The sequence below is a fragment of the Protopterus annectens genome, chromosome 9.part0 (genome assembly GCF_019279795.1).
Source record: "Protopterus annectens isolate FY-2018-M chromosome 9.part0, PAN1.0, whole genome shotgun sequence".
NCBI classification, from domain to species: domain Eukaryota; kingdom Metazoa; phylum Chordata; order Ceratodontiformes; family Protopteridae; genus Protopterus; species Protopterus annectens.
In genome coordinates, this window is record NC_056743.1 from 1,804,694,279 (window position 1) to 1,804,711,553 (window position 17,275).

Sequence of the window (17,275 nt, forward strand, 5' to 3'; positions counted from 1 at the left end):
GGGAATTGGTTGTCTGCCAGCTCACTACACTTCCAAAACATGTTCCCAGTTGCCTCTTTCTTCCCTATCACACTTCCGACATTTGCAATCTGCTTGTGGAAAAATGCCTATGCAAACACTTCCAAGCAAAACTTAATTCTTCTAGATTGTGTTGCGTAGTTGGGAGCCATACGTATGTCCTCCCATTGTGTTTTTTTTTCTGAATTGCTTATCCAGTCCCTTCTCAATAGTTTCTGCTTTGGTTCCTGTAGTTATCATGCAGTATTAACAGCAGCTTGTGCTCCAGATATCTATCACAGCAAGCCTTTTCATTTGATCGTCCTATTCTCTTTGCCTATACTCTTTCAATCCCCCAATAGGGGAAGGCAATCTCTACCCTCCAGTACAAATGTCATCTTGGCCTCTTCCTATTCTATTACCTTTCCCTCTCATTTGCTCAAGTACCTTACTTTGTCAGTTTTCTCCAGTAAATTCCAGCTGCCTCTTGCCTATTCTCTGTGTTCCTAATTGCAATCATCCCCGTCAACAAAGCCTCCTTCCTTCATTCTTGTTCTGGCTTGTTCTTGGAATACTTTGTTACTTTATGAATATAATATTCTGGCTGTTCTTGACTATCTGCATCCGAAGTCCCACTGTCCTTATTTCTTGAATCCCCCTTCATCATTCCTTTCCACTTAATGGCAGTGGTGTTTTATATACTTCTACCAGCATCTCTGACCCTTTGGAGGCAGACAGATTAGTAGCTGTCGGCGTATCCGCACAGACTGAGTACCCAGAAAGGGCAACTTCCATACTCAGCGTAATGGACCTCTAGCCTCACGTTTGGGAGGCTGAAGAGCCTGAACGCCAAGAGTGAGAGTGAATTGTATAGTTTGAGAGGCTTCTCTTTTTCCACTATTGAAAAAACAGTGGACCACATCCAGGGTAACCACCTTTTCAAAAGTTTGACTCCTATAATACAATACCAGGATAACAAATGTTTAGTAAATTTCTTTCTGCAATGGCAAACTGTTCCAAACAAGTCTTCAACTCTTTCCTCTGAGCATATTGAAAGAGTTGATTCTGGACACCAGCTCATCCTCTCAGGGCTTGGTTTGCACAATTCTGGAGTCTTCCTTTGGATATGAGACTAAAGTGGAATTCATTTTATCAGGATTCCCACAAGATGCATTTTTGGAGGTACTCTTTCTAGGCTGAGGCAACACTTTCAGTGGGAAGACTAATTGGCAGTAAAGATTTGCTCCTTTGGACCTAGAGGAACTAAAATCTTAACTCTGGTTTTTGAGTACACCTAACAGCTTCCCTTTAGCTGGCCTCTTGACTCCTCGCACTCAATTAGGTCTCAAGTCCAGCTTTTGATACCAGTACTTCTATAAAAACTTGGTGGCACACCTCACTGTAATTAATGCACAGGCTTCCATAGGAGGAATTGGGCTGGTTGGGTGAATGCCATTCTGCAACATTCCTAAGCAGAACTCTAGGAGTTGGATTGGTTGGATGAATGCCAGCCTGCACCAGATTCCCATTTTTATAACTGCTACTACTGAGAGTGACCTTTAATTTTGTTCACTGAGTTTTCTTTTTACTTTCTACTGAAAGCTGGGTGTTGGGTAGGTTTGGCAAAAAAGTGTAAATTCTGCCACCACTAGCATCAAAGCCATTAACTGCCAGATACACTTGCAAAATCGCATATCTACTGAAGTGGAGAAAATTGTAGTGGATATTAGACATTTCCTTAAGGCGGAGAACTTTATAAGGTGATAAGCCTATCTTGAGCAGGTATGCCATCAAATTTGGCTGGGATTCCACTGCTGTATCTGCCAGGACAGGTGCTTCAGGTACAGTTAAGTGGCATGCCTGACTAAGAATCTAGCCTTTGCCAGACAATTTGGGAAGGAGAGATGAGGCAACAAATCCCTAGTGCCCTTCTGAGCAAATTCAGCCATCCTTCAGAAGTGTTTAAATGTAGAGTAAAACAGTAAAGCTATACAGTGTGTGAAGTAATTCAGTTCACTTGCTGATAACTAGTGGGGAGTTTTCTGTTAAGTTTAAACTGTGACCACCTCATAAGAAGGGGATGCTGTTTTAATATAAACACCAAAAAAAATCTTTCATAACTGGTTCCCAGGAGGAATAGTTAAGAATGGGCAGCACTGCAGAGGACAAGAGTATTAAATCACTTTCCTCTCTGGGGAAAATGCCTCACTACTGACTGTACACTCCTGTAGCGGTCCCTAGGAGGGATCCCAAGGGGGCTATCTAGCTTGGGCTATGCATGGTAAACCTGCACAAGGAAAATGCAGATAATACGTGCAGCAACTCCTTTGGCCATGCATCCAGCCAATGTCTCGGGGAGGTCCAGTTTAGCTTTGTGAATCTCCAAAAGTTCTGGAAGGGAGGGTGTCTGCCTGAGTAATCCCCTTACATAAGGATTTGTATTGCAGCAGTTATCCTTCTGCTGAGACGTATATTTATGATGTGTGCTCATTCAAATGTACTTTCTGAATGTCATACTTGTCCTACAAGTATCTTGTCATTTAGGATTCACTAGGGTTTGACTATAGATGGCACAAGTACTAAAAATTGCAGTAATGGATGTGTGTAGAACTTTGCAGATTTAGTCTTTCAGACTCAAGTTATTTTGAAAAGATGGAAATTGAGGCTTTTTTTCATATTTCATTTTGAAAATTTGAAGGCTTAAGTAATGCCATTTTTAGTATATTTTCTTCTTGGTCCTTTATCACATTTCCCCACCCTAACAATCTGCCGATTCATTGTTCCCACCTGATCTCAGCATCCTCTCATTACCCCTTAGTGAAGGGTCCTTCATCTAGAGTTAAATACCTTCAGGTAGTTTTATTGCTTTAAGCTGAGGGGTCAGATGGTGGACTTGTGTTGGAGTAGCTGTTCACAGGAGTCTGCTTTTTTGCCCAACTCGTTCTTAAAACTGACCCTCAGTTTGCTATGCTCCCTCACCAGTCCACATGTTCACTTCTCCATTTATCTGTGGAGGTGCCACTCGTGGTTTGGTTGATAGGCACTTTCTCTAGTCCTTAAGTTTATGCCATAGATCCCTCTCAAGAGGTGCTTGCATTGTAGCAGATTGGAATACCTCCCTCCCTTTCAGAAGGGCAAAGCAGCATTGGCTGCTCACTTGCACATGCTCCTTGCCAGTTCTTATAGCACATGGAATCCTAGATGATCCCAGGTAATTAGAGCCTTACTACCTCAGGCTAGAGAAGATTACCTTTTAATTGAAACATTTGCTTGTGGATCATCTACCTTTGCTGTAAGGCTCTTATAGACTGGGTATTTTTAGTATATCATCATATTACTGTTACATATTCAAGTACTTTATTTTCTAATTGCTGATTGGTAATTGTGGCAGCCTACAAATGTTTTGATGCCTGATGTTGGAGCACACTTTTTGATCAGTTTGCCAATGTTTTATTAATCCTAATAGGATACTCTTGACGGAATTTAAATCAAGGGTACATGCTTTATTTTGAAATACAGTAAAATCTCTGCCTAAGTTTCTGCAGAATGGTCCAGATCCAAATTGGCTGCTATTTTTGAATTCTGTGTAATTTTATAACTTGCATTTTTTTGTGTTGCAGACGAGCTGCAAGAAGACAAGCCATCAAACATCCTACTAAGATTGAAAAAGATACTAAAGGACCAACCAAGGCCACAACTACCACACTGGTCTCGCAGATTTTTGACACATTCTTCACTGATCAGATTGAACTAAATGACAAGGAAAATGCTTCCAAGCGTAGACGCTGTGGAGTTTGTGAGGTAGTTATGGAGTACAAGTTTTACTTTCTCTGTTTTGAAAGTAGAGCATATCCTTCCACGTTAAGTTTCCCTCTGAAATATTTTTAGTACAGCCCCAGAAGTCATTAGTTGTACTAATGAGAGATTCCTGTATGGGTTTTATAACTTGAACAAGTTTAGTGTTTTTTGAAATCTGTAGGAAGAAATGCTTTGAGGAAAGCAATTACTTTGAATGTAGTGAGTAATGTACTTTTCTGTTTTTTATAGGTTTGTCAGCAGTCAGACTGTGGAAAGTGTAAAGCCTGCCAAGATATGATTAAGTTTGGAGGGAGTGGACGAAGCAAGCAAGCTTGCTTGCAGAGAAGGTAAAGTCCATTGCCTGCTGTCGAGGAGGGCAAGGTTTTTCGGGCCTACCTTACAGTGAAAGGAAGACTTACATATTCCTAGAAAATTTTGGTATTTTGTGCCCAGAATAGTTGGTGCTGTGAATATTGTGTGGAATGCACAGTATGTCTAGGGGAAAGGCAGTGCAGCCGATTTCTGCATACTAAATGACCTTGTGCAGTATTTGGTTCTACTTTGGTAAATTTAAAATGTTGAAGTATCCTGTCCATTTGCCATGTAGATATCTTAAAGCTGTCCAAGGTGAAAGGTTTTTAAACCATACAACAGTAGTCATGGGTGTAAAATAACACTTGGATTGCTAACCGTGGTGTTTGTATTTTAGATGTCCAAACCTTGCTCTAAAAGAGGCAGATGAAGATGATACAGATGAAGCAGATGATCTTGTCCCTCATATGGCTTCTCCAAAGAAAATGCTGCAGGGCAGCAAGAAAAAACAGAATAAGAACCGTATCTCTTGGGTGGGAGAGCCTGTCAAGGTACAGTTAATAGCAAATTAATGAATATTCACATGGTTTCTGAAGTGCTGTTCAGACTGAGTGACCTGTTTTTGTATTAATTGTGTGGTTTGCCTGTTAGTCATTACCACAAGGGGTTCTGCTGCAGGCTGAGGTCTGACATTCATCTGCAGTCTGAGCAGAGCATCCTTCCCTCATGGGCTGGTCTGACATCAGTTTAAATTTAGGTATTTTCCACATACCTGATATAAAGGCTAGGATACACCCAGCCGTCTGGCTTTCTTGCAGCATGTGTTGTATGCTTACAAAGCACTTGAGTGTCCATTGGGCTAGGCCTTGACTGAGTGAGCATATGTAACTCACTGGGGTCTTTACTGTTTTTGCTTGTCGTACGTGCTTGTATAAAGGTCATTCCTCTCAACTGTGCAGATTTTTGCCTCACATTTTTGGCCCGTTTGTAAAAATTGTGGTTTTAGGACAAATCATTGCTGGGTAGCGTTCGAAAGACATGCGTGCGTAAATGGGCATGCCTTTGAAGGTTGGGCGTCTAGCTGGCACCGCTGCGTTTAGTTAAAAAAAAAAAAAAAAAAAAAAACTGCTAATCATTAGCGGACCAGAGTTCTGCTGTGGCGACCCCTTACCAGCCAACAAACATTGTTTTCTGACTTTAGTCCTCAAAGATTTGGCAGATATTTGAGATTCAGAATTCATACCCTTTACAGAAAATTCATGTTAATTTAAAACCTATTCTATGAACTTTGAGTTTGTAAGAGCAATATTTAAAAATTTGATGTAATGTGATCCTATCTCTCCTACATTCTCTACAGATGGGTTCGGAGCCGATCCTCTGCTCCGACTCGGCCGCTATACTATAGAACGCAGTCTCTTATTGGCAGAGTTACCTCGTATCCCAGGATGCACCACTACTGCTTCCCCAGATCTCGTTTGCCGCTTCTGTAGCATGGACGTGGTCTCAGACTTGGCTGAGCTAAGTACCTCTTGTGACAAAATTTTCTGTCATTTTTTCTGATAAAACTGACCCAAAAGCTGTTTTAACAGCTACTTGTTGTGTGTGATTGTGTATTAGGCAATTTTTGTGGTAAATTTGTATTTTTTGGGAAAGTGTTTTCGTTGAGTCAGAGGGGCCTTGCCCTATTTCGCACTCTTTTTGTTAAGAGTTGTTGTTGTGTAGTTTTTTTGTGTACTTTTCGAATTTAACTGTCTTTACGATGTCGAAGGAACATAGACCATCTGGTTTCAAAAAATGTTCTAAATGCAATTATAAAATGTCCATTACAGACGACCATTCCTTGTGTTTACTGTTTGGGCCCGAAGCACCTCCAGGAATCCTGTAGCGTTTGCCACGCTTTTTCCTCTCGCGTGCTCCAAGAGAGGAAAAATTGATTTTGAAAGGGCTTATTACCCCTTCTTTTGAGGAAGCCCTATCTTCTTCTCCTTTGAGGAAGAAAAAATCTTCGGCTCCGACCAGCCCGTCTGAGCCGGCAGCTAAAAAGTCAAAGCAGGCTTCTCAGTCGGCTCCACAGACTTCGGAGCCGAGGGTGGAACGGTCTGCCTCTATCTCCAGCCTCGACTCCTCTGGCTTCGGAGTCGAGAGCTCGAGCGTCGAGTCATCTCCATCGGCTCCACTGCCTTCGGAGCCGATGAGGGTTGCCCGCTCAGACTCTTCCCCTTCGGTGCCGAAGTCCCCATCGGCTCCGAGGGAAATTGCAGTGGTAATGGAATCTCCCTCGGCGCCGATACTTCTCGAAACCATACGGAGCCGGTCCCCCAGTCTTTCTGAACTGGCGGAGAAGTCGACTCGGACCTGGTCTGTCTCTTCTCAGTCGTCTGTCTGATTCAGATGTAGACAGGGTGCTTCAAAGGCTTTTTCAGTCTCCGGTCTTTCAAAAGTTGGTCTCTGCTCCAGCCCAGTCGGCTCCGGAGCCGATTTCCCACCCTGCTATCTCTGTTCCTCCTCCAACAGCTTTGGCGCAGTTGGAGTCTGTGTTGGTGGAGCCGGTGGAGGTTGTCGGGTCGGTTCCGACCCTAACTCCAACCCCGCCCTTCGGGTCGGGGTTCTGTACACGGACCTCCTCTGTCGGCCCCAGGGGGGACGCTTCGGGACCGATCCTCTCTGTTCCGAGCCTCCCTGTCGGTGCGTCGGCAGCAAGGAATTCAGACTGCTGTTGTGGCCTTGGGGGTTGAACCATCCCAGGACTCTGGGGGTACCGCCTTCAAGGCCATGAGGAGTGCCTTGGCCAAATCCTCTCTGGCCACTTCTACCATCTCACCACCACCTTCCCTTGGCACGGAGACTGGCTCCTTTGCAATCCCCCTATCTCACGACAGCGGAGCCCGTGGGCCTGAGGTTACCCCCATCGGGGGTTCCCTTCTTCCTGGAGGTCCCTCCGAAACGTCTTCGGAGGAACCTCAGAGGAAGAAACAGTGCAAGAGGAAGCACGTCGACTCCCCTGATTAGTCCCTCACCTAGGATACTGACCTCGATGATGCGGAAGGGTCCCCCAAGTCGTCCTCCGATGTATCCTTTGCGGACATCTTGGAAATCCTTAAGCAACGAGGCGACTGGCAGTCCAAACCCCCTTCTGCTGAGGAGTCTGTGTTCCTCAAAGCCTTCGGGGCTCAGCCCTCCGCCTCCTGGGTGTCTCCACCCTTCGATGAGCTTCTGGATTTGATCTCTCGAAGGGCGTGGGAACACCCGGACTCTGTTGAACTGGTGCCAGCTCGCCCCAATAAATTCCTTTCTGCACCCCCTGATAAGGACTTTCTTTCCAAAGGTGTGGCTGTAGATGCCTTGGTGGTGGCATCTGCCACCCAGCAAGATGTGGCAGAGGCTTCAACGTCCGTCCATCCTCCTAATAAGGAGTCTAGGAGCATGGATCGGTACGGGAAGCGCACCCTTACTTCAGCAACCTTTACATTAAGGTCTCTGAACTAGACTCATTTCACGAGACTGCAGAGGGATCTGGTCAAGGAGCTTTCGGATACCCTCTCCGGTAACTTACCTGAGCAGTTAGCCCATTCGGTTAACTCCCAGTTGGCTACCCAGTCATCGTTATCCAACTTGTCCATGAGGCTCATTTCGTATGCAGCCGAAGGAGCGAGCAAAGCGGCGGGAACAGGTGTTGCTCTGCGGAGACCAGCCTGGCTACGCCTGTCACTTTGTGGAGGCCTTTAAGTCTTCCTTTGCCTACGCCCCCTTCGAAGGGTCCTCTCTTTGGACCCAAGGTAAAGGACACTTTGACTCGCTGCGAACAGGAGGGTAAGACTTTAACTGCCGTAGGGGCCCGGTTTTCCACTCCCTTCAGACCTTATCCCAAGGCTCGAAGAGGAGGGAAAATGTGGTTCCATAAGTCTCAAAAGCCTTGCTCATCGCAGCAGAGCGATTTCCCCTTCTAGAGGCAGAGGAGGGGGGAATTTTTCAGGGAGACGCTGTCCCAGAGGCGGCGGAGGCCCCCCGCAACACTGGAGACAGTCCGTGCGTGGCTCCTCATTCCAGCATCCCTGAAGGAGTGCCCGACTGTGCAGCTCCGGAGCCAGTCGGGGGTCATTTTTCGAGGCACCTAAAGGCCTGGGAAAGTATCACCCAGGTGCTCCGAATCATCTCCGGAGGTTACACTATTCCCTTCTCTCAACCCCCCCCACCATCCCAAAAAATCCCAGACCCGCCACCCAGTCAACGGGATCTGGCAGCCAGCGAAATATCGAAGCTGCTTCAAAAAGGAGTCATCCAACCTGTCCCTGCAGATCAGGCCGGATCAGGGACTTGCTCAAGATTCTTTTTGGTACCAAAAAAGACCGGGGACTTCAGGCCCATTTTGGATCTCAGCAAGTTAAACCGATCAGTGAAAAAGTCCATATTCCGGATGGTCACCTTGCAATCCATTCTCCCGCTGTTGGAGAAAGGTGTTTGGATGTGCTCCATAGATCTCAGATGCCTATTATCACATTCTGATAGGTCAGGCGTCAAGGAGACACTTGCGCTTCATCTTAGACAATCATTTCCAGTTCCGTGCACTGCCCTTTGGTCTCACCACAGCCCCCAGGGTGTTCACCAAATGTTTGGCAGTGGTGACTGCTCACCTGAGAAGTCTAAGATTCCAGGTGTTTCCATACCTAGACGACTGGCTCCTAACTGCCACCTCCAGGCATCTACTCCTCAAAACTCTAGCAGCCACTATTTCCCTAGGCAACTCCTTAGGAATCACCTTCAATTGGACAAAATCAGTATTGCTGCCATCACAGCGTATTCTGTTTATTGGTGCAGAAATAGACTCAAGGCAGATGCGAGTCTATCTTCCTGCGGAAAGGATAGCAACACTGCAGTCTCAGGTTCGGGCATTACTCCTCGGACGTCGCGCTCCAGCGAGAATGATCCTGCAGCTGTTGGGTTCCATGTCAGCCACCATTCTTCTGGTCCCCTTGGCAAGGTTGCATATGAGGATAGTCCAGTGGCTCCTATCAGTCCAGTGGTCTTATCAAGACCTTCCCCTCAGTCACCATATATTGATCAGAGACGTGCAAACAGGATCTTCGTTGGTGGCTTCTTTCCTCCAACCTGAATCTAGGGCGACCTTTCTTTCCTCCACTCCTCTCTGCCACGTTTACTACGGACGCCTCCCAGACAGGGTGGGGGGGACATTATCTGGACAGGTCGGTCCAAGGCACGTGGCACTCCGAGAGTCTTCTCCACATCAATATCCTGGAAATGAGGGCGGTGCTTTTAATGTTGCAAGCACTGCACGATCACCTCCCCCAGGGTACGATTGCCATTCAGTCCGACAACATGTCGGTAGTCTGGTACTTGAACAAGCAAGGAGGGACCAGGTCTTACCCCCTTTGCAGAGAGGCCATGAAGGTATGGGATTGGGCGATTGCTACCAAATGTTTTCTAGTGGCAACACACATTCCGGGGAGATCCAATGTGATAGCAGACAGACTGAGCAGGACTATTCTTTCCCCTCATGAGTGGTCCTTGAACGACAGAGTGGTAACACAGATTTTCACGAGATGGGGAGCTCCATGTTGCGATCTTTTCGCAACTCCCCTCAACGCAAAATGCCAGCAGTTCTTCTCTCTCACCCTGGTTCCGGGGGAGATCCCCAAGGATGCTCTAGTCCAAGCTTGGCCCCCCGGTCTGCTATACGCCTTTCCACCGGTTCCCCTTCTCCCCAAGGTGATTCAGAAGGCGATTCGCTTGGAAAGCAAAATGATTCTAATCGCCCCATACTGGCCTCGTCAAGTCTGGTTCCCCTTACTTCACAAATACGCATTGGAGGGTCCCTGGTTCCTGGACCAAGTTCCGGACCTCTTGACGCATCAGTCAGGACAGCTCCATCAGTCCCTCCATTCATTGAAGCTAGCATCTTGGCTACTCCTCTTCCGACCATAGTTAGGAGCCATTCTTTCGACCCTGAAGTCATGCATATTTTGTCCTCTGCTCACAAGACTTCTGCTAAGAAGATGTATAGCAGTAAATGGAAGAAGTTTGCTATTTGGGCCCAACTCCGAGGATTAGACCCTATGACAGCCTCGGTGTCAGAGGTTCTGAAGTTTTTAACTTCCCTGTTCAACCAGGGTTGTTCGGTGTCTACCATCAAAGTTCAATTGGCGGCTATTTCCAATTTTCACGAGAGCGTAGAACCACCTTTAATGAGCAACAAGTTGTGCAAAGCTTTTATGAAAGGAGCTTGGCTTCTACGGCCTCCTACATCTCATCCCGCACCATCGTGGGACCTTAACGTAGTGTTAGGTGCATTAACCGCACCTCCCTTTGAGCTGGCAGCAACCTGTGACTTAAAATTTCTTTCTTGGAAGACTGCCCTTCTAGTTGCTATTACATCAGCCAGGCGAGTTTCAGAACTTCAAGCCCTATGCGTCAAACCACCATACCTGTATTTCACAAGGATAGAGCATCTCTTAGACCAAACCCATCCTTTATACCAAAGGTTTGTTCTAACTTTTGTTGGCAACAATCACTGGAATTACCGTTTTTTTCCCCAAGTATTCAGAGCTGAGTATACCTTTCACAGCTTAGACGTGCACAGACAATTACATTTCTATTTGGATAGGACACACCAAGCACGAAAATCAGATCAACTGTGTCCTTTTCGGATAGTAAATTGGGCAAAGCCATCACGAATGTCACTATTGCCAAGTGGATCAGGGACTGTATCAGTCATATTTATCGCATTTCAAATAAGGAGCTTACAGTTCCAGTGAAAGCTCATTCTACCAGAGCTATGGCCACTTCGGCAGCCTTTCATTCCAAGCTCTCTTAGTGACATCTGTGCGGCTGCTACGTGGTCTTCTCTACACACCTTTATTTCTCACTACAAATTGGATGTGGCATCTAGGGGTCGAGCTTCCTTCGGTTCCACGGTTCTCCGGACCGTTTTCCAATGAGCCACCCAGGAATTAGGTGCTAGGGACGCTGTCCCATCTGTAGAGAATGTAGGCGAGATAGGATCACATTACATCTTTTAGTTATGTACTTACCATAACGTTAGATGTATGGGATCCATCTCGCCTACATTCCTAATAACCCACCCTGCTTCCCCCTGCCTTGCAGGCCAGAAGAGACCGGACTATCTGAATCCAATTTTTCCTCTTGAAACACCTGGCAATGTTATAACTGTCTATGTGGGTGTGCATGTGTGTGGACAAACAAGATCTGGGGAAGCAGTAGTGGTGCATCCTGGGATACGAGGTAACTCTGCCAATAAGACTGCATTCTATAGTATAGCGGCAGAGTCGGAGCAGAGGATCGGCTCTGAACCCATCTGTAGAGAATGTAGGCGAGATGGATCCCATACATCTAAAGTTATGGTAAGTACATAACTAAAAGTTCTTATTTATGGTCTTTCGTTCCCCCACTATTTATGGCTTTGTCCAGATTTTTTTAAGAGGTTGAGAGCTACAATAAAGGTCTTTGAATGCCACCTGTGGAAGTTCAGTGTCTGTAAACACTGAACATCTCTGAGAATAATGTAAGCAAAAGATTCTTCTAGCGAGACCTAAAACTGTTTTTAAGCCCACCGAAACAGAAGTTTGTGGGCTGTTTTCCGGAGTCTGCCATGTTGAATGGTAGGTAGCCAGACATCCTCCACAGAAATGCAGACTGAAGATTATGGAGAGATGTTCTTAGGTTCCTAGGTGTGTACTAGATTAACTACCAGTAGTAGGACCCTTAAAAGCCTAGCTGTGCAACCAAATGTGATCAACAAATATTATTTGGGGTGATTTTACTGTGACTGCTCCAGTCCATCTGAGATATAGGTGCCAGACCAGGACAATCTGGTAGGACTGAGGCCTTTGGCACAACCCCTTTGTAAACTGCCACACCACAAGCAATTTGTGTCTCTGGACATGTTCATAGGTTAGTACTAAGCTAACTGCCCTTGCGAGCCATTTTAAACCTAGCCAATTATCCCTTGTGAGACTTGAACCCTGCACCTTGTGTTTGTAAGGCAAACACCTTAACCATTAGGCCACCCTCCCAATCCTTAAACTGAGCTACCGAATCACTGCTAAATGTCCACCTCAGAAGACTGGTCATTTTGCTGTCCACAGTGAAGGATATCTGCATAGGTACTCCTAGGTCAGAGGTTAGAACCCAGGCACATCCTTCCAACTCCTGAATCACCTATAGCCCAGACCTTTGCCAAGCCAGTTCTCTAAGGGTCTCCCAGATACCATCCCATATTTGCCTACATCAAAAGATTAGGCTAAACTGGCACAGGGCTTCTCCAGTTCCTCCAAAGTCTGCCGATCAGCCCTTTGTAGCCACTTTCCCCCACCCCCAAAAGGTGAAGGGACCAAGAGAAAACAGATGTCCTTCAAGGATGCATCTGTAGTCCTAACATATGGGTTGTCCTGCCTCAGGCAGCCCTTCGGTCGGCCGGATTCCAAAGTCTGGGTCTGGCCCCGGCTGATGTCGCACTTCACCCGACGTCATAGCGGCTGTTTATTGGGTATAAAGGCATCAGCCGACGCCATTTTCCTCTGTCTTTCTTGCCACGCGGTGCTCGAAGCAGAAGCTGTTCGCAAGTGCCGGTCGGTCAGATCCAGAGATTTCTACTACCGAAGACTTCTAAAAAGCTAAGTACCCCATTGGGGACTCTTTCTTGCCTCAGCCAATGTCAGACAAAGTAAATAATTGTTTAACTTGTGGGAAACAAATACCTCATAAGGATTTCCACTCTTACTGCCTTCTTTGCTTAGGCCCAGACCACGACGTATCAGCTTGTCCAGCCTGTGCTTCCTTCAACCGACTGACACTTGGACGTCGGTCGGAGTTTGCAGAGGAGTTTTTTGATCCCGCTTTTGCATACAAAATGCCGTCTGAGACTCCGACTACTCAATTAGCTAAAAAGCGCAAGGAAAAGGACTGACATTCGCGGCCCACAGTTTCGGCTGAAACCACGGTTGGGCCAACCGCGAATGTCTCTTTCGGCTGAAACCGAGCCCCCAGTTCTTCCGAAAGCAGGCCCCCGATAGCAGAGGCCTCATAGAGCATGGCTGAATCTGCTACTGAATTTACTGCTACAGAAGCAGGCACCCAGGATTTGTCAGACACTATTCCTTTAGACATATCTACCCCTGCACGTGGGGCTGCTAGACCCCCTGCTTCCATGTCTATCAAGGCTTTTGCCAGGGCTAAAGCAGCTAAATCTTCTAAGGCCTTGCCTGCCAAAACTCCTTCACAGGCCTACCTCTAGTTCCCAAATACTCAGCCTGGCTGAGGATCTCATTTCTTTGATCAGAGGATCCCAACCTCACCCAGACAGGGCCTCTCAGCCCCCTCCAGACAAGAGGCCTAGGACTGAACCCTCGGAACCTGTCTCTACAGATTATTCCTCGGATGACTTGGACATCTCAGACCCTCACAAAGGCCCATATTCTCCTTATGAGGATTCGGATGCAGAAGACTCCATTCCTTCTGCTTCTCTTCCTGAAGTATTTTCCTTTGGGGAAACCTTGCATGCTATGAAGGAACACTTCCAATGGCAGGGCCCGGATTTTTCAGATTCAAGGAAAAGGCTAAGGACCTTTTTACACTTACCACAGCATAAGCCTTTAGCCATTCCGCCAGTACTAACAGTTGTTGATGATGCATATAATGATGCCTGTACTGCTCCTGATTCTCTTCCTCCGGCCCCTGCCAAGCCAGACAGATATTACAGGGTCCCGGGCACACTACCATTTGTATAAGGCTCCTGTTGCAGACCCTGAAACCATTTCACAGGGCACTAAAGGTGTGGCAGCTGCCTCTGCCAAAAACCCTCTTCCCTCTGAAAGGGAATCTAGAGCATTAGAGAGATGGGGTAAAAAGGTTTGTACTTCTGCTACTCTTTCGGCCAGGGCCTTTAACTGTCAATTTCACATGATTCAGTACCAGGAATTTTTTAGACCAGCTAAATAAAAAAACCTGTTTTCTCCTGAACCTTTAGACCGCAAGTCCCTTCAGGATTTGGTACATAATCTCAGCAGGTCAGTAACCATTTCTTAATGTGGCTATGATGCACTGGAGGCTTCCTTTAGATCAGCTATGACTGGAACAGTGATTCGAAGGCATGCCTGGTTAAAAGAACAATCCTTACCAGACCATGTTAAGTCAAAACTCCTAGATGCTCCCATGGAGAAACAAAGTTTGTTTGGCTCCCCTGCACAGGAGGTTCTAAAGAAGGTGGAAGAAAAAGCAAAATCTGTCCAAACAGTCAAGGATTTCTTACAGGTCCAACCTCCGAGGTTTAGCAGAAATTGGCCTTCGAAGAATTGGTCCTTTCCAGACAACTCCAGAGCGCAGAGAGGCAGAAATAGACGCCCAAGAGGCAGAGGTCAATCTAGGGGTGCCTACAGGGACGTCAGTGGCAACCTACCAACCAGAGAAGTACTGCCACAGAATCAACTACAACCACTTCCACAGGGCAGACACAATGACTTGGCTCTAGTTCCGCCTACCAGGGAACAACTGGAAGCACCCTTGGCGGAAAACTAGCCTTATTCTCCGACAACTGGCATTACATTACAGGAGACAAATGGACTTTACAAACAATAGACAAGGGCTACAGGTTTCACTTCCACACTCTACCAAAAAAGAGAGGAATGCCAAACCTACCACCAAGCCAAAAGACGCTCTAAGACAAATCAACAACTTACTAAGGATGAGAGCTATAGAAGAGGTGCCACCTATGGAACAAGGCCAAGGATTTTACTCCAGGCTTTTCCTTGTACCAAGAAAAGAAAATCAATGGAGACCTATTCTAGACTTGTCCGCACTGAACACATACCTCATTGTTCCAAAATTCAAAATGCTGACCCTCCAGCAGCTTCTTCCCATGCTGGGCAAGGAGTCTTGGCTGTTGACTCTAGATCTCAAGGAGGCATACCTGCACGTCCCTATACGACCAGATTGCAGAAGACGCCTCAGTTCTTGCAGGATCAGAGCATTATCAATTCTCAGCATTGCCTTTTGGCTTATCTACTGCGCCCAGAGTATTCACGAAATGCCTGGCATCAGGAATTGCTCATAGCAGACTTCAGGGAATTCAAATTTACCCATACCTGGACGACTGCCTAATACAAGCGGACAACAAGGCAAAATTAACAAAAGATTTGGAAAATGTCATACAACTGTTGCAAGCCTTGGGATACACAGTCAGCATGCAAAAGTCAAGACTAGTACCATCCCAAAGGATAACATTCTTGGGTGCAGAACTAGATACATCAACTCAGATGGCTTTTCTCACAGAAGAAAAACAAAAGCAACTACCAGTCTACTTCATGACATTAACAACACAAACTCAGCTTACTGCAAGGAAAGTCCTGCAAGCCCTGGGCACATGGCATCCTGCATAATATTGGTTCCGCATGCCAGGCTGCATATGAGAAAGCTACAATGGTACCCAAGGAATGTATGGTCTCAACACAAGCACAGTCTAGAAGCCCAGATTCCAATAATTCCATGCCTGAAGCAAGAATTCCTGTGGTGGGCTCAGGCCTGTCAGTTGAACAGAGGCTTGCCTTTCCACAAACCTCATCCAAGCCAGACCATCACCACGGACGCCTCAGACCTAGGATGGGGGGGGGCGCACATGGTGGACAAGTGTCTACAAGGCCTATGGACCCAAGACCAGCTGAATCTACACATAAATCTAAAGGAGATGCTGGCAGTGAAACATGCGATCCAGGCATTCAGACCACTCCAACAGGGTCATCTGTTAAGGACGGACAATACCACAGTCATGTGGTACATCAACAAACAGGGAGGTACACATTCATATCCTCTATGCCGGATAGCAATGGACCTGTGGAATGTGGCCCTGAATCTCAACATTCAACTTCAGGCCAGATTTGTACCAGGAAAAGAAAATTCTCTAGCAGACACCTTAAGCAGAACTACCACGGATGCTCACGAATGGATGCTGCATCCAGATATCTTCAAAGCCATAACAAAGAAATGGGGACTACCACAGATAGACCTGTTTGCCTCCCCACGCAATCACCAATTGAAGAAATTCTGCACAAGAGCATACCACCCACTTGCTTGGAGGGTGGACTCCCTTTCCTTCAGCTGGAAAAACCTGTCAGCATATGCATTTCCACCTCTTCCCTTGATGTACAAAGTTCTACTGAATATCAGAGAGGATCAGCCAAGGGTAATTCTGATGGCTCCAGACTGGCCGAGGCAACATTGGTACCCGCTACTGAGAAGCATGTCTCGGACGCATGCATGGCCTCTACCTCTATGTCCCTTACTGCTAACACAGGACAACTACAAGATCCTACATCCAAATTTGAAAACACTGCACCTAGCTGCTTGGAATATTGCATAAAACAAAATAACCCAGGTTTATCTCAGAGGGTTAAGGACATTATCCTGGAGGCACGCAGACCCTCCACAAGGAAGACTTATTCAGCCAAGTGGAAAAGATACCTCATTTGGAGTGCAGCAAAGGGAGAAAATGTCTCATTGGCAAACATAGCACACATCCTGGAATATTTAGCAGAACTGTTCCACAATGGCCTGTCTTACTCATCCATTAAGATTCATGCATCAGCAATTTCAGCAGAATACAACATGGATCCTCCTGTCTTCTCTCATCCTCTACTCAGGCAGTTCTTGAGAGGAATCAAATGTAAAACCTCCAAGGAAACCACCTTTACCTACATGGGATCTCAACTTTGTGCTGGAAAAGTTAACACTTCCCCCTTTTGAACCAGCAGCAACAGCAGAATTACAATTCTTGTCTTGGAAAACTGCTTTCCTGCTAGCAATTACTTCAGCAAGAAGGGTATCTGTTACAGGCATTAATGGCAGTACAACCCTTCCTTATCTTCCATCAGGACAGAGTTTCTCTGAGAACTAACCCTACCTTTATGCCAAAAGTGGTCTCCAGAGTATCATTGAACCAAGCGATTCATTTACCTACATTCTTCCCCAACCCACAGAACAGGGGGGAAAGACTGCTACATACCTTGGATGTGCACAGACAATTACGCTACTATCTGGACAGAACCAAGACCAGCAGAAAAACTGACCAGCTTCTGGTAGCATATGCAACAGGAATGCAAGGAAAAGCAATTTCAAAACAGACAATCTCAAAATGGATAGGAAA

The 17,275-nt window shown here is 46.3% G+C and overlaps 1 protein-coding gene across 1 annotated transcript in view; it reads left to right on the top strand.

Annotated features, from left to right (window-relative positions):
• DNMT1 (DNA methyltransferase 1) overlaps positions 1 to 17,275 on the top strand; it is an 862,083-nt gene that overhangs the window by 305,366 nt on the left and 539,442 nt on the right. Inside the window, exons 15-17 of the mRNA XM_044084674.1 lie at positions 3,618 to 3,798; positions 4,045 to 4,142; positions 4,505 to 4,658. Of these exons, the coding sequence (XP_043940609.1) occupies positions 3,618 to 3,798; positions 4,045 to 4,142; positions 4,505 to 4,658 (433 nt within the window). The remainder of the gene's footprint in view (positions 1 to 3,617; positions 3,799 to 4,044; positions 4,143 to 4,504; positions 4,659 to 17,275) is intronic.